This window comes from Pseudomyrmex gracilis, unplaced genomic scaffold (genome assembly GCF_002006095.1).
Source record: "Pseudomyrmex gracilis isolate BER0280 unplaced genomic scaffold, ASM200609v1 scaffold_11, whole genome shotgun sequence".
Lineage (NCBI taxonomy): Eukaryota > Metazoa > Arthropoda > Insecta > Hymenoptera > Formicidae > Pseudomyrmex > Pseudomyrmex gracilis.
In genome coordinates this window covers 119502-141470 of record NW_018020595.1, presented here as the reverse complement: position 1 = coordinate 141470, position 21969 = coordinate 119502, and the positions used below count along the sequence as shown (strand labels likewise).

Sequence of the window (21969 nt, the reverse complement as noted above, 5' to 3'; positions counted from 1 at the left end):
TTGTCAACCTAGGATTCTGTAATATCATTTTCTTTATCTATATTAGACACGTTATTAAAATTATAAACTTTTTCTTCACTATCCGTTGGACTATTATCTACTTGTTTAGTTTCTATTCTTATCTGTTGAATAGGTCTTTTTGCTTGAGATTCCTCGTTTGAGTCCTTTACCGTTTTAACACCTGTTCAAAAAAGTAAGTTTTTTGCAAAAATTATACAAAAGTATGTTTAAGGCTCGACGAGTAGCCGAGTGTAAAATGTATAAGTTTTAATATCTCATATCTCACACACACTAAGGTTTCTATTATATGGTTATTATATAATTTTTGTTTTGTTTTTTTTTTTTTCAATTAAAGATTAAACGGAAAAAATATTCTGGTAAAGAGAGACGTAGATCCTCCATGCTCGTTATACCTCTTGCGTCTGCCAAAAACTTAAATAATTCACATAATAATTATATATATAATTAAAAATATAATTAAAAATATACTGATATTTAACCTGTTCTAAACAACAATCAACCATTTTATGAGATTGTCAAGTTAATGTGCTATAAAAAACTTTCCAATTTTATGACTACAATTTGCTTAATGATATAGAGATAAAACCACCTTGGTATATATCATGTTAGAGAAAAAATTTAAAACTTTTAAAAATTCTATATAATATGTGTTTTCTTCTTTATTGCACGTATTGTATAATTTATTACTTTATTATTTACGTTTCCATTGTGGCATTTTTTTATCTACTTCCTCTATTTCCTGTTCCTCCTCTTCCTCCTCTTCCTCCTCCTCCTCCTCCTCTTCCTCTTCAATTTCACTATCTTGTGGGGTTGGCAATTTTCCATATTTTGCTTCGAGTCTAGCTATTAATTCAGAATCATCAACATTTTCAACTACTTCTTCTTCTTCTTCCTCTTCCTCTTCCTCTTCATCTTCTACCTCGGAAACATGCTCGCCTTCCGATGTTCCTAATTCATCTTCGCCTTCTTCTTCTTCCTCAGATGATATTATTTTAGGCTGACTACTGTCGACTTCTATAGTAGTGACAAAAGTAAATAAATTAAATCTGTGAGACATACTGTTTAAATAAAAGAGATATAACATGTGAACAAAAAAATAATGAAATGTTATTAATACCTTCTGTGTCTTTTCGAGTTGACAATTTTTCTTTTACTTGTGCTATTTCGTCTTGAGCTTTCTTTAAATTAGTTAAAATATTTTCTTCTTGCGATCCATAGTTAGATTTTTCTTCTTGATGCTTTACTTGTGCATCCGTAGATGGTTTGTTCGCAACACTTTCAGTTGACTTGATTACTTGTTTGCGAGAAGGTTGAATTATTGTATTACGTCTGGATAAAGCGGGTATGTCGTTTATATCAACTGAAAAATTGAGTCAATATTTTCTCGTAAATAAATTAAATGTGTGTATCAATCTTGCATTTATTTTGTATTTTTTAAAGACGCTAAAACATACGAGTTTGTTTATTCAAAAATTTGTCAAAGTTACTTACCTGCTGAATTTTAACTTGATCTTGTTATATATAAATATACAACAGTGGTACGATATCATAAACTTACGTATCATATTTCATACATCTAAATATCAATAATAATTTGTTTTCCGTGTGCTATGTGTGTTATATAATATTTGCTGCAAAAAATGCGTGCGTGTGCTGATATAATATATAAATGTGTAATAGAAAATTTACCGTTGTTCCATCGTCTAACGAGAACAAAATGTGCAGCAACGACTAGCGCAACACCAATCCCGAACTTCACAGCCACTGCAATCATCATATGTTACTTCTGATTGCTACCTTCTTATTATGAGAAAGAAAGGTCCATTACTAATATGAAACAGCGATATTTCTGTTTATTTATTCTTATGTGAATGCGAATACTTATGTATATATTATTCTTATATGATATATTCTTATATGATATTCTTATATGATACACTATATGCGGAGTTAATCGACAGAGAAATATGAGCATGGAGGATCACGTATATTTATAGACTAGATTTCATTATGTAAATTATCCAAAGACAATATTTTAATATGCAAGATGTCCTATTGTTATATATATATATATGTGTGTGTAGTGTTATATCACATTAAGAGAGACATTCAGAACGTTTCACCTCAGATTAGATACAGATACTCACCGCTAGTTGATTCTTCCTCCTCAATATCTTCCTCTTCATCAGAGTCATTTTCCGCATCGTTTATGTCTTCCTCGGATTCTTCACCTTCTATCTGATATAAGAAAGTATTAATCCTTGCGCGTAAAAATGTAATTGCAATAAAATAATGAAGACAACACGTACCTCCTCCAGAGGCTCAGCACTATCATCGATCTCATTAACGCCAGGAATACCTGCAAACTCTTGAGATACATCTTCGTTATCTTCTGCAGAATTATCATCAAGTTCTACATCGAAGTTGTCCGGTATATCATTGTCTCCATCTGCATCTTCGTTCTCATTTGCCTCGTCAATTTCTTCCAGTGTACCAATATCATCGAATTCTTGTTGAGCATCATCATCATCATCTGCTTCCTCGTCGGCTTCTCCTTCGTCAATACCTTCATCTTCCTCTTGCTCCTCTTCTTTGCTCTCACCTTCTGCAGCAGATGTCGGTTTAATAAACACACAGATGTCTCTGGAATATTTGTATACCTTCTCGTACTTTTCACATACCATCTGTTACCTCTTCAGCATCATCTTCTGTGGTTTCTTTTTCTTCTTCCTCTTCTTCATATTGTTCCTCAGTTTTGTCTTCTCCTTCTTCTTCTTCTTCTTCTTCTTCCTCCTCTTCTTCTTCTACTTCTTGCTCTCCTTCTTCTGTTTCTTCCTCTTCTTCCTCTTCGCCAATTCCTTCATCTTCCTCTTCTACGTCTTCTTCTGCACTTTCTCCTTCTTCTTCTTCTTCTTCTTCTTCCTCAGCTTCAGCCGATTCTTCTTCGTCGTGATCTTCCTTGTCTTCTTTTTCTTCTACGGCTTCTTCGCTTGTTTCGGTCTTTTCTTCTTCGTCATGACTCGGCGGTGACTCATCCACCCAACCCTCAAATATGTTCGCCCAACGTGACGATGATACTGGTGTATCAACTTAAAACACGAGATGCAATTTAAAAAAGAGACATAAGGGAACGAATTAAAAATTTTAATTAAAAGAACACCACACAAAGATTTTATTTTACATATTTACCATCTGTGGTTCCTCTGTGTTCGATGATTATCACACCAATCAGTCCCACAAGAACAGCCAGCAAAACAAAAAATACGATCCTCGCGCACCAATGTCCGCCCGTGCTACTTTCTTTATAGACATGAATAGTGATATTTTCGGTGGGACTATCCGTCGGATTGATCAATATAGGCGGTGGAGTACCAGTATCTTCATCCTCTGTATATATAATACAATGATAAATAATTGAAAACGATTTTGTACATATTCCTTTTATCACATGTACTTGACACACACGCACAATACATATATATATATATATGTTTACAAAAATTTATATATAAAATTCAGAGATATCTAACTTAACGAGAGATGCTTTTGGATCGGATAATACAGTTTAATCTATTTTTGAGAGGAAGGTTGGCCTGAGTTTCTAAAACCCACATTTTCCGACTTAAGGGAGTCTTGCCAAACTTTACCGAGCAATCGAGACTTCATATTTTAACGAGAAACGAAACCGATTTTAATTTAGCATCGTGGATTACAAGCTGGATGACACGTGTTAAAAGCTGCTCAAACCCACCGTAGCGTAGAAGAAAACAGTTTCTCACACGTGCGAATATGAGATGTGTCTCTTAAATTATGATAGAAAATGTGTGATATACAAAATATCTTTTTTATGAGAGCAAATGCAGATAAAATTCTCCGAGTTTGCACAAAAGTAAAAAACTTTCTAGCGCGCGATTTAAGCACAGTAAGTAAGTATATATATATATATCAATTGTTTCTTCGTGTCATTTTGTTCCTTGTTCTCAAAAACTTTGCGGAAAATTTTGCGCAAAACGAATAAAAAAATTGAAAACGCGAGATGAAACATACACGTATATATCAGACACGTGCACGTGGTGGCCAACGAGCAGCTGCAGTGTGCGGATATTTTTGGAATCTACGGGAGAGGATCGTAACAGAATAAAAATCCATTATGTGCTCTCAAATATTGTATAGTCTTGCAGCGATGCGTCTCGCAAACGTACGTACGCAAATAAACGTAGTACGTGACAGACGTAAAAACGTAACGACGTAAAGATTTATATCCAGGTGGCGAATTTAAAAATCAATGAGTAAATGCGAAAATTGCGATGAAAATGTAATGTGTTTAAACAAGCAAAGAATTACTTGAAATAAAAAAGAGCGCGTATTTTCTAAGGATAAAAATAAGAAAAACATATAAACACACTTTGCTAAAAATATCGCACGACAGTGGGATACGTGTTACGAAATGCGATATTAATTGCGCTCGCATATATATATATATATATATATACACGTACCTTGCTCGCCCTTGGTTTTTACCTTTTTTACGTCGCTTTTCCTTCCGCTTTCTCGGCTGCACATCACCGGACATAGTCTTCGATTTGTGAAATGCTTCTTCGAGCGCGATTGTTTCGAAGAATTTGACTTTTCAAACGTCGAACACCCTCCCGGCGGCGTACTACTCTTAAAAATTTGATTCGCGGACGGCAGATCAGCGTTACCAACACGAAAAAGCTCACGGATTGCATTCGCCCGAGACATCACTAGAGCGCTCTAAGCGTCATCTGGTATTTTTTATTTACTTCTCTATAAAAAATATTTTTTAACTAAAACTATATGTTAATATTACTCACGTACAAAATTTAAAAAGAACAACATTCCCGTAATAGGTAACTTATAATAAAACCAGTAAAGTTTAATTCGGGTTTCAATAAATTTACACATTCACAATGGATTCGTTATTAATTAATTTTATTCAATATCTTTACAATTATATCTTTGTACCTTTCTGCATTTTACATAGTACAACATATGTATCTCATATAAAAATATTTGTACTTTCAACGCTATCTTGCATAGCAAGAATGTGATAGTAGTAACAATTGCATTTTTTTTTTTTTACCACTATGGCTGTATTCAAAATTCATTGCCAACTTGACAATCTGCAGTTTTGTATATTACAGATTTTTCAGTAGTGACAATAAATTTTTAAATCGCTTACATTTGTTTATTTAGATGTCAATTGCTTGTACTTGTAAATTCACAACTATTCTGTTAGTCGTCGTATTGTATAAAGGAATGAACAGGAATCCCAGGAAGCTTATCTCGGCCTCTCAAAGAAGTTAATTCTATTATCACCAAGCATTCAATCACTTCAGCTCCCGTGGATTTCACTAATTGAACAGCTGCAGACATGGTACCTTTAAAAGAATAGAATTTTGTCCATCTATTAGTAAAACATACCGACACACATATGCATTAGAAACATTACAAACATGCGCACGTGTATGCATGTACAGTTTTTATATCTTGTAATTTGTTGAAATGTTTTTTTTTTTTTTCACATTACCTCCAGTTGCCAACAAATCGTCAACAATGAGTACTTTGCTTTCTTTGTCAATAAAATCTGTTTGCAGTTCAAATACAGCCTGTAAAACACAATTCTGTTACATACACGAGAAATATAAGTAAGTAATGTATATTATTTCAATTTTTTGTTTTACTTACTTCACCATATTCCAACGTATACTTTTGCTGCGCAACCTTGCCTGGAAGCTTACCCTGTTTTCTAACGGGTAAGAAAGGTTTGCCCAGCTCCATACAAATAATAGGACCAAAAAGGAAACCACGAGAATCTAATCCCACAACCAAATCAACTTGGAGAGGTGCGATATGTTCAACAATTAAATCTCTCATTATCCTTAATGCTTTGATATCATTAAACACGCCAAATATATCTCTGAAAACAAGTAATCGTCATGTAAATATAACAAAATAACAATATTGATATCAAAGCACTTCAATACTTGTGACTTATTTCAACTTTAACTTACCGGAAAATAATTCCAGGCAAAGGAAAATTAGGATAACTTCTTATAGCATCTTTTAACACTTGCAATTTGTCTACTTTCTCTTTGTTCATTTTCTTTCTCATGTGTTTTTGCACACTTAATTTAATTCTATTGGTAATGTACAAACGGAATGCAACAGGTTGAGAGTACTGATCAAATAATGGCTTCTCCCCTCCAGCTTTCGTTTAATAGAGGAAACACGTGAGGCATGTAGATGCGACTCTATTGCTTGTTGCAAGCAAGTATCGCATCCCGATCCAATGCCTTTACGCACTATGCGCTCACGTGCTTTGAGAATCCATCTTTGTTCTACGTTTACAGAGCTATAAAGACGCTCAAAGTGCAATAGCGCATTATAGCAACGTGTTTTTTTTTTTTTGACACGCACGCGCACGTTATCAGCTGATTAAGTATGTACGCATACACACAGCAAAGAATTTTCATAAATGTCGAAAAACTTTTAAAAGTATATCGCACAATATAATTTCTATTTAAAAAATCATCTTCTAACAGTATATTCATTTCTTTATTGATCAGTTTAGCGTTATTTAACCAATTATTTCGGAAAAATATTAATAACATATATGTAATTTGTAAAATTTTATTTTTCTTTGCTCTCTATATACATATATATTTTTTCACACAAGATTTTTATACGTTTTCACATACGATAAATAATACTCTAATTTTTTCAAAGACAAAAATATGCTTTTCTTGGATAAATGTATGCCGTTATAATACTTTTGCGGAAATCTTTTTGTAAAACCCTGTTTAACGTTTGTATTCTTATCCTTTGAAATTTCTGTCTTAGCTGCTGTCAATAATCTATGAAGTTCGGAGAGTGCTGCAGAAATGTAAATAGTTTTCTCACCAGTAACCGGTCTCATAATGGAATTTCCAGCTTCTCTCAACGCTTCCAGAGTTGGTTTATCTCGCGCCAACCACTCAACCTACATTTTTGTTATATATATTTCTATTTATTAGTAATATTATATTTATATAAAGTCTTCCTTTTATTCTAGCCATTGTTTTTTAACAGTAGTCGAAAAAGAATGGCATAAGAAACTTTCTTCTTTTGTAAAACAAATTATTGCCGATAATTATAAAAACTACTTACACTCTTTATACATTTTATAACTGATTCAATTGCCGAATCTGCGTTTTCAAAGATTGTGTTGTTTCTCATATTTTCACATATCATTAGAAAGACATGTGTAGCATCCTCCGAACAGTTCAGATAATCTCCATAATAATATAGAGCTATATATGCATAAGCATATATCACATTTACTATATTGAACTGCACAGAAGAAGATGCTTTCTAGAAACAGATAACAGATATATATGTAATATATGTATACATATAGTATATGTGTATCTATATATATATATACATATATATTACCTGTAATTCAGGAAATAAAGGTACATCTACTATAGCAGGAAGTTTTGAAACATCTGTATCTTCAATGTTCTCTCTGTTAAGCTCAGTTATTTTCTTTTGCACACTATGAGCCCACCATGGTGTCCAGGCAGGCAATATTTTTTCCAATTCTCCATTCTTTAATAGTGATTCAAATTCTTGTTTTTCTGTATCTGATAAAACTGACCAAAGCTCATCTGGATTTTCAAAATTAACATTTTGCAATCTGGTTTCCAAGTCAAGAAGCTAAAAGGATATATATTTATAAATCGTGTTAGAAATTCTAAAATAAATATGTTTAAAGTGTGTGTATATATGTATATATATGTCGTTGGTTTTTAATTTACTTCTTCATCATCTGAATCCAATGAACAATTTTCGTCATTACATATATCATCACCCTCTTCGTTGTCTTCTAAAATCTCTCCTAAATCTGCTGCCTCTACTCTTTTAAGAATTTCTAACATCTTTTTTCTATTATCTGGATCACTTTCCTGATATTTTAATTCATCTATCACACATTGTTTGTAAAAGTTTTCAGAACAATCCAGATGTGCCTCTGATTTATAACATTCCAACCCACAATACTTTATGCCACATTGAGGACAGGTGTACAAGTGATTGTTCTTTTTACATCTAATGATATAAAAGACAGTGCTTATAATACACAAGACAGATAAACACATATAAAAAATCATAAAACAAATTATTATACATATTATGTATAAATTTCTAACAACTAAAAGGCTTAAAATATAATCTTGCAGTATATGTACAGAATAATCTTTGTAAACTTACAATTCACAAATAGCAGTTGAACTTCCATTGGAATAGTCCATAGTTAAACTTCGTCTACTTTCTGTGAGATGTATTTTATTATGATTTTATATGCTGACAATCATCTGACTTCAACAATGGACGCGAAAAATCCTATTCATTGGATAGAATGACGTTTGACTGACTAATCAGGATACAGAAGCCTTTGTTAGTTTGTCCTCATTGGTTGACTAAACGCTATCAAACAAAATTTTTGAATCTTTTTGTAGATAATATTAGTAGAGTAGTACAGAGAAATAGTACGTGCCTGTGTGATGTTTCCACCTTGTATGTTACATTGGTTTGTATATTTTTATGTAATGTTGTCATACAGGTGAGATGATATCATAGCTGTGTTCCAGAATTGCTGCCAGTGCTAAAATTGTATAATATATGTGACGTAAACTATAGATCTTTAGCGCTGGTAGTGAATTTTGGAACACAGCCCATATGTACTTATCAGCGCACGTTGAAGTAAAAGCCGAATAATGACGAATCAAACCGAAATAGTCCGAAGTGACTGAGTTCCTTCCCTTACCGCAAAGCTTCCGATTTCATGTCTTTTTCTATACACTAGCACAACACAGGCGCGCGCTATGCGCTCTCTATTGTCATTTTTATTTTAACGTGTTGTGTAAGTTAACACAATCTGTTACCGCGATGACAGCTAGTATATACGTTTTATAAAACATAATATACATATGAGAGTTGTCAGAAATAACGCGTGAAAATCAAACTCGAAAAATAGTGAGAGAGAAGTGGAAAAACAACACGTGACTAAAGTCACGTGACAGAAAAAAGAGTAAAAAAGAGAATATTACATATATTATATATAAAACTCTATATATAATACACACATACACATATATATATATATATCGTAATCACGTGATCGGGGTCAATGATCCCGCTATGGTCGCGCGACCGAGGTCAATGACCCCCCCCACCAAGGCCGCGCGGCCGAGGTCAGCGACCCCGTCAAGGCCGCGCGGCCGAGGTCAATGACCCCGCCAAGGCCGCGCGGCCGAGGTCAGTGACCCCTCCCCCCACCACGGTCGCGCGCCCGAGGTCAGTGCCCCGTCAAGGCCGCGCGGCCGAGGTCAGTGACCCCGCCAAGGCCGCGCGGCTGAGGTCAATGACTCCATCAAGGCCGCGCGGCCGAGGTCAGTGACATTACTGTAGTATGTATATAATACATATAATATAATATAAAGTATAATATTATAAATATATAATAAATTTCTGTCCTCAATACTTAAAGCAACTTTCTGATTGGTCAAACGCTGCGCATCTCGGGAATGATTCTTGTCTTCTTACATCACATGTCTCTCTCAATCTTTTTTCTCTATACATATAACGCATTAATTGCGTTTAGGGAACGCGCTATCTGCGTTATTGCATTATTTATCTTTATCGCTCATTAGATACGAGACAAAGAATGAAGCAATAACGCATTCGTCGAACGCAGCTAGTGCCATGACGCGCTGCGCATGCGTTAGAACGTAGAAAGATTAAAGCTGTTTTAGTGTAGAGACACAAGCGAGAGATAGGCTTACTCGGGATTAAACGTGATTTTTATAGAAAGTGTACTCTTCTATATATTTCTGCTGTGTCAATGCTCTGACGCTTGTGTTACATACAGAAGCTTCAACAGAGTTTGTCACGTTTCTTCTTCTCACATTGTTTCGCAACAATCGAACGTTTATTTGTATCATAAGCTCGTCGCATCTCGAATGAAAAGAAGCTTAATCTGCTTGATCCAAAAGAAGAGTCTGATGTTCAAGAGTAAGAGTGACAACTGAGTTGCAGAGGAAAATTGAACGTTTGCATACGGATTGATACGGATTGAATCAAGTGCTGTTTTTGGGTGTGTCACAATGCAAGCTATTAATTTAGCTTTGATTCTTCCATTTTTGTACACAAGTGAGTACCCATTCACTTATTAACATGTGTTTTGTATGTGTTTAATGTGTAGCATCTTTTATATATTACCATCATATTTATTTTGTAACTAAAATTGTTGTCTCTCTCGTGAGAAGTAAACACATTCTAAGATACAACATATAGATTTTCATATTTTTAAGTATGTTGAAAAAAAAAAAAAAAAAACTATGTTCTCGTATAATTATTTCAGTTGCGGCCCAACGTACTCCAACAATATCTTACATAACTCAGGAGCAAATCAAAGATATTGGTGAAGTTGTTGAATTTCAATGCTCTGTTCAATATGCTCAGGAATATCCTGTTTTATGGATTAAAGTCAACAAAGACAATAGGGGGGACTATGTAACACTTACAAGCAATGCTGGATTAATAATTAAGGACAGTAGATTTTCTGTAAAGTATCAGACTGAAACTTCTACTTATCATCTCCAGGTAAAACTTAATCTGTCTTAGCTGTCATATCTCTGCTATTTAAAACATAAGTAGGAATTAATACACATTTTTTAATTCAGATTAAAGACATACAAGAAACAGATGCTGGATATTATCAATGTAGAATACAAATGTCTGTGAGCAATTCTATCAGTGCGGAAGTAGAATTGCAAGTTCGCAGACCGCCTATAATTAGTGATAATTCAACACAATCTGTAGTGGTTGGTGAAGGAGAATTTGTCGAATTACATTGTTACGCCAGCGGCTATCCATTGCCAAGAATATCATGGCGAAAAGAAAATAATGCAGTTTTACCTACTGGAGGTTCTATTTATCGGTAAGATAATTGACAACAAGTTTGTTATTACATATTTAATTTAAACTACATTTTCGATAATTGAAAAATATTACAGGGGTAATATATTGAAGATACTTACCATAAAGAAAGAGGATCGTGGAACATACTACTGTGTTGCCGAAAATGGCGTTGGACGTGGTTCTAGACGCAACATTAACGTGGAGGTTGAATTCCCACCTACAATCGTAGCTCCGAGACCGCGACTCGGACAAGCTCTGCAATACGATATGGATCTAGAGTGCCATGTAGAAGCCTTTCCTCTAGCAGCTATTTCTTGGTACAAGGACGGCAGTCAGTTGTTAAACAGTCAGCATTACAGTATATCCCATTTTTCAACCGGAGAGGCATACACTGACACCACACTTCGAGTTATTACTATAGAAAAACGGCAATACGGAGACTATAAATGTCGCGCATCGAACAAACTGGGCACCGCCGAAGCGACAATCCAACTTTTCGGTAAGAAAATGTAGATTAAAAATTCCTTAACTTGTTTTTGTAATGCGTATGTTGCTGTAGTCGTCTACAGTAAAAATGATGATGCTAGATACATGTATGTCGTAATTATGTTGATTATGCATAGTACTAGCTGAATATATATATTTTTTTAAATCTGTTACAAATTTTATTTTATACATTCAATATTTTTTTTTTTTTTTTTTTAATTTTAGCAATTATCAATAATTTTGTTGTTAATCTTGGCGTTATTACGATGGATTTATTTTTGTAGTTAGCATGTTTTAGATTTTTCCCTTATTTGTTTGCGCAGAAACCATTATACCTGTTTGCCCGCCAGCTTGTGGTCAAGCTCATTATGGAACTGGCGTAGTCTCAGTTTCTTCTGGATCTTTGGTAGCTCTAGTTTTATTAATTTCAATGATACTGAGGTAACGTATCTTTCATGTATTCTTGATAGTTTTCGTGATAATTGTTTCGTTGATGTTTCATAGATTTTTAATTGTCTTGTGTGTACACATTTGTGTAATTTATTTTTTTACAGAAATTTCTACTCCAAATATTAATTACAAAGGTCTAATATGGGCAGCGGGAAGTCGATGCGATTTTTTAAATTGGTTCTACACAACCATCAGTTTTCTTGTTGCCACAATAATGCTGTGAGATCCAAAAGTTAAGAATATTGCTTTATTACACTTTAACTTTTTATTGTGTTTTTGTTCTGACATTGATTTCATTTTTTATAATTGCGTAGAAATTTTTTTCTAAGCGTAATCTTTGTTTGCTCTACGCTCATTACAAGTGTTTTACGATATTTTCAAGATTTTTAGAAGCAAAGGTTTAGATATCACATGTTGTATAATTTTTTTATGAATTCTGTCATCAGTCTGTTGTATATGGTACGGTAAAAGCGTCAAATTTAGTAAATACACTTACTGGTTAATGTATATGCATTTTTATACGATTTTAGCGAAGTGAGTGTATATATTTATCGATTTAACACATTTACTGTGACATATATAACTTTCTTAGGCTTATATAACTGATTTATACGATACCATTATTTTGCAATGCTCAATTTTTACATCGAAAGTTTGACTGTGTTTAAAACACAATATCGAACAAAAACATCACTTTTTAAACTCGAAAAAGATACTTTAGAGCAAGTGGTACGACAGATATACAGTACAATTCTAATTCTATCTACCACGTCATTTTGGTACTTGTTGTTGTGTGTTGATATTTAAATTAAATTATTAACAACTAAGTCTTGAAGATGCCAATGACATATAGATCTTGGTATGCAAGGTACAAACTAACATTCCAGGTACACATTTATGATGACACACTTGATGTTACGTAATGCAACGTACAGATAACGAAAACTTCTTGGCCTCGATAATAGGAGACGTAGAAACGTATAAACGAATAATGTAACGATGGGACCAAACTATGCGCGATTCGTGATTCATAAAGATTTGATACCTGTTCGCTAGTTGTAAACTCTGTGTTTCATGATTTTTAATTCGTGATTAGTAATTCAAATCCATCGTTCTTCAATATTTTCAAATTTTTTTTTCTAAGTTTACATATACTGTTTATTATTCTTATTTATATCTTTGAAAAAATTTGACTAAGTTTGGTCAGTTCTCTGACCGATCGTCTTGGCCTGATTTCTTGTGAATGGAAATCAATTTAAATACTCAAGAAACAAATGTTACTGAATCACGCGCGTAGCCTGGCTCCATCTTTTTATACATATTACAACATATATCATCTTACTGATAGGTTTTCAAATCGACAATATATGAATTTGTTAGCATTATATATAAAACAAAATCTTAACAGTAGAGAATTTTATGCACCCTAACTCTGTTAACGAAAACGTTTGGAATGTCATGAACAAAGAAACCAATGTTGATTGTTAGTGCCTTGTTCGTGATATATAATATAATTCAAATTAGAAAATATAGAAATTATAAATGTGTATAGTGGCAATCAGTACTCGTACACGTACATAAGTAGAGTATTTCGTGACTTGTATATCAAGCACACCTCTATTCATTGCACACTTAGGCTTAAAATATACGAGAGGAGTTTTTGTAGTTGCGCGGCAACAAAATCAGGCCTCGTAACTCATATCTCTTGTTAATTTAAAACAAGGCTTATCGTATAAATGTTGTGTGTAACGCAATATACATACTAATAGTAGAATCTCATTAAAAAATGTCTCATTTAAATTTAATAATAGTAGAATATCATTTTAAAAGTTTTTATACACTTTTTTTTCTTATAAATTTACACGGTTTTATATATTATATAACATTTATTAACTTGTAGTTTTATTTTGACGATACGATAATAACAATATCTACAATATAATATATTGTTAATGTATTGTTAATAATAATATCTACAATATAACTACGTAATATTTATACACGATGTAACAATTCTTGTATTTTGCCGCGTATATTACGGCTATGATGTCATTGTCAAGGTTTTATAAACAAGTACTCATTTGTAACTGCGGAGTTTAGTATATAACTTTTATTGTAAATCCCCTGAGCATTTTTACATACCCAATTAAATATCTGTATACAACATAGATATAATAAAGTAATGAAAAAGAAAAAGAGTCAATTTTTTTTCCGTGTGTATTAATACACGTGAAGAAATCTCTATTTATAATTTGAAAACAGCTTTGCTTATGTCTCCCTTCTTCAGAGCGTCAAGAGCGTCTTTATATTCGGACAACGAAAACACCTTGATTCCCAATTTGCCGTAGTCAAGATACTTCCCAGACATTGACTGCAGCAGAGCTAGACCTTTGGGAAACGTGTACGGGTTTATGTTCACGCCCACAATGGTCAGTTCCTTCTTATAAATCTATCAACAGAGTAATTAAAATTCCAATGAGAGCATCGAAACATGTGTAATTCCAGTTCCTGAATGTGAATGTGACACTACAAGTATACCTGAAACGGTTCGATCGTTAGCTTCGCTTTCGGACTAGCGACACCGAACACGCACAAACGACCACCTTGACTTAGCAAAGACACGGCCGCTTCCATGGCGGCGGCGGAACCGCTGCAATCCACAGCTAAATTAAATTCCTCCTTGACTTTCGACGGATGTTTCACCTGGTAATCCAGATCTATCGGTACATATTTCCGATTAGAGATCAATCAGATTTTTACGCAGTGATGTACAGAAGGTGATTCGGTCATTGTTTTTTATTTTTTATTTCAGTATTTTCGTATTTATTACCAAGCTTGGAAGCGAGTTCTCTTCGTTTTTCGTTCGGTTCGCTGACGGTGACGGTTCTTCTGAGTCCGTGCAAATGGAGCACACAGGCCCACAACAAACCTATGATACCGGCGCCGATTACGAGAACCTTGCTTCCTATATTTACAGGATTGAGCTTGTCCCAGCCGTGGACCAGACACGACAACGGTTCGCTCAGTACAGCTTCGCGCATCTCAATCTCATCCGGAATCAAGAATACCTGTACGAAACGCAGAGACCCAAGTGTATTCACAGTCGGGTCATACATTTCAGAACCGTTCTGAGTTTATCTTACGAGATACGTCCCATTGGTCTCGGATAAACTTAGAACGATCCTAAATATAAAGACGACGAACATTCGGCCGTCGACATTCGATAAAACACGGCGCTTTTTTGACTCTCATGTTTCATACCTGCGTTTCTGGAACGAGCGCGTGCGTGGCCCATCCCCCGTCCCGGAAAATTCCCAAAGTATCGTTTAAGCCGCCGAGCTTGCAGAAGTGATAATTCGCATTGTGGCAATGATCGCACTTGTTGCATCCGCTATTGGGATCGACGGCGACGCGTTGACCGACTTTGAAAATGGTCACCTCCGACCCGAGCTCGTCGATCGTACCTACGAATTCGTGGCCAAGAGTCAGAGGTCCGTTCTCCTTGCAGGGAAAGGCTCCCTAAAACGACGAAAAAAGAGAAAGATCTGCGTTACTATCTCGCGCGCATTATCATACGATACGAAAAGCGATGACATAACAAAATGACACGAGAAGTAGTCAACAACATATCAGCTTCTTTTTTTTTGTTGCAGACGCACAATGTCGCAGATAAAAATATATCATCAGACTTCATAAATTAGATAACGTATCGTCACCTCTTCGAGGAGGTTTCAAACTTTTTCGACAACCCGATACGATATTTATTTATTGTCCCTATACGAAAAAAAAACCGTGTGAAAATTAAAACAAAAAGATCTCTAAAACGAACGAGCGATTGTTTCGCCGTCGTCGTTTTGCGACGCGGCGCCGAAAAAACCGCCGGCGAGAAGCAGATGGAGCGCAGTATTTATTATTATGGTGATGTGCACGCGAGAGAGTTTTTAAAAACGACACGGTATAAAATAAAATCGCTCATGTGTGTCCGTCGTTTCGGTGTTTTTCATCGCGCGGTAAAAAATAACCGACGAAAAAATCGCCCGTCTGTTTTAGGCCAAACGCTATTTCGCGTTAGTGAAATTGTTTTTACCGCATCTCGTCTCGGGGGGGAAAAAAAATGCCGCATACACACGGACAAATTCAATATCCCCCGGTTATAAAAAAATGACAACCAGATGTAGAATTTGTCTATACAAGAGAACTAAAGATATATCGCACGTACTTCCAAAATATGAAGATCCGTTCCACAAATTCCGGAATACGCGATTTTGACTCGAACCTCGTTCGCCGCTGGCTTGGGAAGAGTCGCTCGCTTCTTCAAAGCGAGCGACTTGCTCGAAGCGTCGAAGCTCAAATATTCCATCGCGACGCCTCGCGTATTCGCATACCACAATTTGAAGAAGCACTAAAAATTCAAACGCCGTAACGCCTGATATTTATACGATGTTTAAAACGTTATCAACAAGCCTCCGTTATCAATAAGTGTGGCAAGAGCATAGACGTATAATATATAGACTGCGCGTTCCCTATCTTTGCCATGTTAAGAAAATATCTTCAACGTTGAGAGAGACAGCTGGTGTTGAACAGTAGCCTCATCTTTGTCTCGCGAAGTAATGGGGGAAAAAGAAATTTTCGCTGATTGATAGAATAATAGTGGAAAAGTGGGGATAGAAAAATAGTGGGGGTGAAGAAGAGTGAAAGAGATTAAAGGGTGATGAGGTAGATTAGGTGGTGTGAAACAGTAGGCCCTGATCCCACCACGGACATTGATAGACAGAGAAAGAGTTACTATTCAAAGTACGTTGTCTCTCTCAACGTTGAAGACATCTTTTCAGCCAAACGCGCAGTCTATATATTATACGTCTATGGACAAGAGACGAATGCCTCGGAAACATTTCGATGCGATCGCGCGAAGCCACGATCGTCGTCGTCGTCTCGTCTTGCGTCACACGCAAAGGTCACAGCGATAGCGATGTGTAAGGATTTTTAAACGAGTAAATACTGTTCTTATAAATAGGAGATGTGTATAACTGCAGTTTGTTATATAAGATTCTGTGCGCAAGAACGAAATCAAAAAAATGCGATAACATCGATTGAATAATATTTGTTGACGCATTTTTTTTCTCGCTGGAACGCCGCATTATTCGGTGTATCAGCAGCGATTCTACTTAGAAAATATTTTTCATCGTATGCAATTCAATTCCGGTTGTTTCTGGTGTTGATTATAAAATTGCGTCAATTGAATGAACATAAAATTGCATCAATTGATTGGTAATATCCTCACAATAAAAGTTTCATGTGTAAAGTCATTAATCTTCTATACATCTGCCTGCACATCAATGTGTTTGTTTCTCTCGCGTTGTAATAGAATAATAAATATAAAGCAATAGAATAATCTCGCGCATCAAAAAAAAAAGAACCAATTTACGCGCGCGGCATTTGAGCGACGCGCGCGCGCGCGCGCGTGTACACGTTGCCCGTGCGTAACTACAAAACGGATTTTTCTATCCGTTGAAGAGAAAGAAATGTCATTGATTCTTGAATAGAAGAGGCGTTGTCTCTCGCGTGTACGGTAGAGATAAAGACTGGGAGAATGCGTGCGTGTATATGAAATTGCTTAGATTTTATTTAAAGCTTGCATTCTCTCTCATCCGGACGCGCAACAGTAATCCAGAAGCGGAAAATTCATTCATGCACGGCAAATCGGCTCGCCATGAACGAGCGTCCTTCAATTCATGAGAAATTTCGGGTCAACGGGACACAGAGCTGGATAACTGGTTGCACTGGGAAACCGGAAATGGGGTCGCGAATGACGTCATCTCGCGTTCAACGCCGTTCATTCAACCCCCGCCCGGGGATAAACTGGGTTACTGGGACAAGCTATCCCTCTGATATTTTCGTAGGAGGAGATTCCCGACATAGGAAAATATAGGATTTCGTTCGCAATGCGGCGTGTCAGTTACCGGTGACAGTGTCACCCACCACCAGTTGTGTGTGTGTGTGTGTATATGTGTGTTTCACACACAAGTTTTAACATTCTCGACTATCTTTTCAAACGACAAAGGGTACGACAACAAAGTTATACAATCGTCCCGGATACAATTCACTTTCGGATCACTTGGTTGTCCAAGAGAATAATCAATCGCTGATGACATCATCGTTTTTACAATTCAATTAAAGGGTATTTCAAACAACGAAACAAAGAGTATCTGTTGTTTCTCATCGGCGCGTCAAATTTAATTTCCCCCGTGCCATTTTCAAAAACCGAAGTGGTTCTCTCGAAGAAACGAGGACCACTTTATGTTGAATTAGAATGAAGAGCAAATATAAACGTAGCTCACAATAGATTTGAATCTAGTATTATTTAAAATTGTAACGCGAGAATGTGGGAGTTGTGGGAAGTATACGAGTGTGGTTCGTGCGTTTGAACGATATTTAATACGTCGAAAATAGATCTGTGATCAGGTCATTCTCGCTGTGACACAACAAACTGGTGAACATGTAAAAAAACACGTGTAAAAAAACTGATATTAAAATTTTAAACCGCGTGAAAATTCGCACACGAATTACATAACAAGTAAATCCTCACGTCAGATCCAAAAACTCTGACTAACTTCAATCTCACAATTCCCCGGCAAAATTTCTGACAATTTCAGAAAAAAAAGAAAAAAAAATAATAAAAACGATCACACGTCTTGAACGACCTACGTGTTGACATTTACGTGTAAAGTGGTGTACGCGAGCAAACAGTGATATAAACACAAAGTAATTGTGACTTATTTTTACTCTCACTCTTTCTCTCTCGTCTTCCTTTTCTTACTATATATAAAACAAAGGAACAAACAACGAAGGCGAAGTACCGAGAAACACACAAAGTTTCAACAAACACGGATATTGCACACGTATACGTCACCCTCGCGCGTGTGTACATTTCCGCGGAAGCCGAATTAACATGAGAACTAGATATTTGCTGAACAAATTACACTTTTTACGTGACCTGTTTTTTGTTTTTTGTTTTTTATCGTCATCCACCAGAGATACGCGTTTGATATTTTTCGTGAAAGATTCTTTTTTTTTGTTACAGGATCTCATCTCTTTCCGCGTGTATCATGCGCGATATTAGATATAATTTTCCGTGAAAATTGCTTCTCTTGTATATGTTTCTAAGTAGCCGATAATGGCACGTGCTTCGATTTTAGAACAAGCTGCAAGGTGAATGGACCGTTCGACGTCACAGCCTCGAAGTAGGTCGTTGTTGAGAGACCGGGTCGCGTGTCGTCTTGTGTCCCCCTTGTCTGTATGTATGTGTGTGTGCACGTACACACTCCACATAGCGCACATACAACGCGCGCACAACGGCAGTACACTTCATTGAAAAACCGCGATTCGATCAATAATACCCCCCTCTGATAGAGAGACATATTAATAACAATGTTGTGTGTGAAGAGTATGAAGGAACGAACAATCATATCTCGCGTTCTCGCGGCGGGTCTCTTTGCGTCTCGACGAGAGAGAAACGAGAAGAATCGAAGAACCAACCCCCCTCGGGTTGTTTTACCCTGAATAATATGGGACGTGGAAAAACGAACGAAAAAACAAAAAAAAAAAAAAAAAAACCTACCTAATGGAAAAAGGGACGGAAGGAAGAGGAGGAAAAGAGAGACGAGAGGAGCACAAATGCATGAACGGAAAGCGGAAGCGCGACCAGGCTCAATGAAAGAGCTGTATCCCCGGCGGATGCGAATGGTAAGGCAGTTCCATTGAAGGTTTGCATTGCGTACGCGCGCGGGCTTTATATTCTCCGCCGCGGAAACTGAATTAACATAAGTAACCATCTGCTGAAAAATTGCACTTTTTGCACGACTGGGTTTTTTTTTTTTTTTTTTATTACCCACTAAAGAGACGTTTGATACGTTCTTTTGTGAAAGATCCGTTTGCGGGATCCGTTCTTTTCTTCTTCCGTACATACGAATGATATATATATATATATATACGTAGCGAAATGTAGTTTCTCTCCCTGAACAACGAATATTGTAAGAAGTTTTTGGAGAAATCTGCTATCGCAAGATCGAGAAATGCGAAATCTCTCGAACAACCGATCGGAAGGGCGGATCTTGTGATGTGTCGCCTGGACCGATTAGAATCGTTCAAGCTTTTATTCTTGCGCAGTCACTGAGTTCAGATAAATTATCGCGAACGATTTACTGTCCTGTACCGATGATTTTTGTCATGGCGCAAGTGTATCTAAATAATTTTCGTTATAAGAAGCGAAAGAGAGAAGATATGTGAAAGTAACTTCCTGGAACGAGAAAATTCTCAAATGATTCTTGCAGGTGTGATGTGTATTCTGTGTCTAAAATCGATCGAAACCTCTACGCGAAAACGTCAATCTCATCGGGCTTCGCGGAAAAATCATTTCGATAATTTCCGTTGAAAAAAAATTGTTCCGCACGTGTAAACCGCAACGGGAAGCGCAAGAGGATATCGTGAAGAAATATAATTCTGTTTTTCTTCTTTCCCTCTTGTAATAGTTTTTCTCGTGAAAATTTACGCATTACCGGCGAAACAAAAATGAAAAATTGACGAGAAAGCGTAAAAGTTTGCTGCGTGCGTATCGATTGGGGATGCTGTTCGCCGACGAGACTAGCCTACATTCCATCCCCTATTCCACCCTTCCCAGCGCCGAAGGACGGTTTGTTACCCTCTCTCTGCATCCTCTCGTCGACCCACAAGTTCTCATTCAACGTTTCCCTCCTCTTCGCTTTTACCTAACCTTGCACCTCCTTGTCACTCTCTTTCTCTCCGTCTCTGTCTCTCTCTCCCCCTCTCTTTTTGTTTTTCTTCTTTTTTTCTATTGCTTGCCTACTTTTTTTCGATTGTTACATATTCGTTAAATACTTGACAAAAAAAAAAGAGAGTGTGATCACACAATGTGCAACAAACGATAGTGAAGTTTCGCTCTTCCACAATGAAAAAAAACAGTTATCGTTTTAAGTTATATTTACATATATATATATACATATATGTATATATATTAATATTTGAAAAAATATATAAAATTTTGTGATAAATTCGCAAGATAATAAATATTAATTTGATTGTTATAAGTGAGAATGTCAATCTTTGTTATAAACGAGAATATATAATTCGAAGGAACACACAAAAACGAATGTCAAAAATTATAAGGGTTGCATCTTCAAATTCGAACACGCACGGCCCAATGACCTGAGAATTTCAGATCCCACCCGAACACGTGATACACATCTTTTTCACACAGATCAAATTGTACGAAAAACGTTGCGTCAGTTTATTTTTCTTAAACGATCTCAGTTTCGTCCGACGTTTTTTGTGATGTTGAAAAAATTCGCGTTGACAGCGACAAATAATAATCATCATCGGTGCATGTCTTTCGCTGTGTGTATAAGGGGTGGCGAAGCGAGGCCACGTACCGCCACAAAGAGGGAGGAGGGTAGGTCGGCGGATCGTATCCGTGTCACGAATGCGCGCGTCTGCTTGTACGCCACCCCCTCGTCGCCCCTTTACCAGCGCGAAAGAGCTGAATGCGGTTGGCCGTCATTTCGCAATCCGTTCAGACGCCGTTCAGATGCGGCCGATGCGAGTCCGATTCGACGCAGCCGCGCGATTCATCCACGGAGCTACTACGTTTTTATCGTCCACCCCGACGTCGATGTGCACGGGGTAATGCCGGCGGACGCGACGTCTTAACAACAACACGTGTCCAAACATCTCGCACGAAGGAGGGAAGAAGGAATCGTCTCCTCCTCTCACCCTTTACATTCTTCACCCCCGACGAGATATATGACCAAGGCAAGTGGGCGAGTAGATATGTTTTTGATATTGCCGTCATTCACGAAAAAGAAGCGAGAAATTCATTTATTTTTTTCTTTCCTGTGAAATTAAGTACGTAGAGCTCTTATCCAAAATTTCACGATTCCATCGGATTGACTTTTCAAACGTGTTTCCTCTCTTAAAGTATAGATACATACAAGGTCGATACTCTCGAATGTA

At 36.4% G+C, this 21969-nt stretch overlaps 5 protein-coding genes across 6 annotated transcripts; 1 reads left to right on the top strand and 4 right to left on the bottom strand.

Moving 5' to 3' along the window:
• Positions 1-8: 8 nt before the first annotated feature.
• LOC109863593 (WD repeat-containing protein 87-like) lies at positions 9-4731 on the bottom strand. Its single transcript, XM_020443896.1, has 9 exons — positions 4543-4731; positions 3211-3408; positions 2703-3110; positions 2331-2626; positions 2169-2259; positions 1711-1785; positions 1139-1381; positions 721-1035; positions 9-181 (listed from the first exon to the last, which is right to left on the bottom strand). Exons 1-9 carry the CDS (start codon positions 4592-4594, stop codon positions 9-11), a joined length of 1851 nt encoding a protein of 616 aa, XP_020299485.1. The 5' UTR covers positions 4595-4731.
• A 226-nt stretch (positions 4732-4957) lies between these two features.
• LOC109863622 (adenine phosphoribosyltransferase) lies at positions 4958-6167 on the bottom strand. Its single transcript, XM_020443957.1, has 4 exons — positions 6057-6167; positions 5731-5962; positions 5573-5651; positions 4958-5423 (listed from the first exon to the last, which is right to left on the bottom strand). The coding sequence occupies exons 1-4, from the start codon at positions 6155-6157 to the stop codon at positions 5278-5280; spliced, it is 558 nt and encodes a 185-aa protein (XP_020299546.1). The 5' UTR covers positions 6158-6167; the 3' UTR covers positions 4958-5277.
• Positions 6168-6320: 153 nt separating this feature from the next.
• LOC109863621 (zinc finger HIT domain-containing protein 2) lies at positions 6321-8683 on the bottom strand. 2 transcript variants are annotated; one of them, XM_020443956.1, is made up of 6 exons: positions 8296-8682; positions 7845-8133; positions 7480-7743; positions 7192-7395; positions 6946-7024; positions 6321-6397 (listed from the first exon to the last, which is right to left on the bottom strand). In XM_020443956.1, exons 1-6 carry the CDS (start codon positions 8334-8336, stop codon positions 6390-6392), a joined length of 885 nt encoding a protein of 294 aa, XP_020299545.1. In that variant the 5' UTR covers positions 8337-8682; the 3' UTR covers positions 6321-6389. The 2 variants fall into 2 exon arrangements, with proteins under 2 accessions (XP_020299545.1, XP_020299544.1); XM_020443955.1 differs by lacking the exon at positions 6321-6397 and having other exon boundaries at positions 6404-7024; positions 8296-8683.
• A 1136-nt stretch (positions 8684-9819) lies between these two features.
• Positions 9820-12241, top strand: LOC109863614 (lachesin). The gene is made up of 6 exons (XM_020443938.1): positions 9820-10236; positions 10448-10689; positions 10770-11026; positions 11103-11506; positions 11817-11934; positions 12048-12241. Exons 1-6 carry the CDS (start codon positions 10191-10193, stop codon positions 12067-12069), a joined length of 1089 nt encoding a protein of 362 aa, XP_020299527.1. The 5' UTR covers positions 9820-10190; the 3' UTR covers positions 12070-12241.
• Positions 12242-14031: 1790 nt separating this feature from the next.
• On the bottom strand, positions 14032-16453 carry LOC109863650 (D-arabinitol dehydrogenase 1-like). Its single transcript, XM_020444024.1, has 5 exons — positions 16163-16453; positions 15205-15462; positions 14774-15011; positions 14482-14660; positions 14032-14392 (listed from the first exon to the last, which is right to left on the bottom strand). Exons 1-5 carry the CDS (start codon positions 16301-16303, stop codon positions 14189-14191), a joined length of 1020 nt encoding a protein of 339 aa, XP_020299613.1. The 5' UTR covers positions 16304-16453; the 3' UTR covers positions 14032-14188.
• Positions 16454-21969: the final 5516 nt, after the last annotated feature.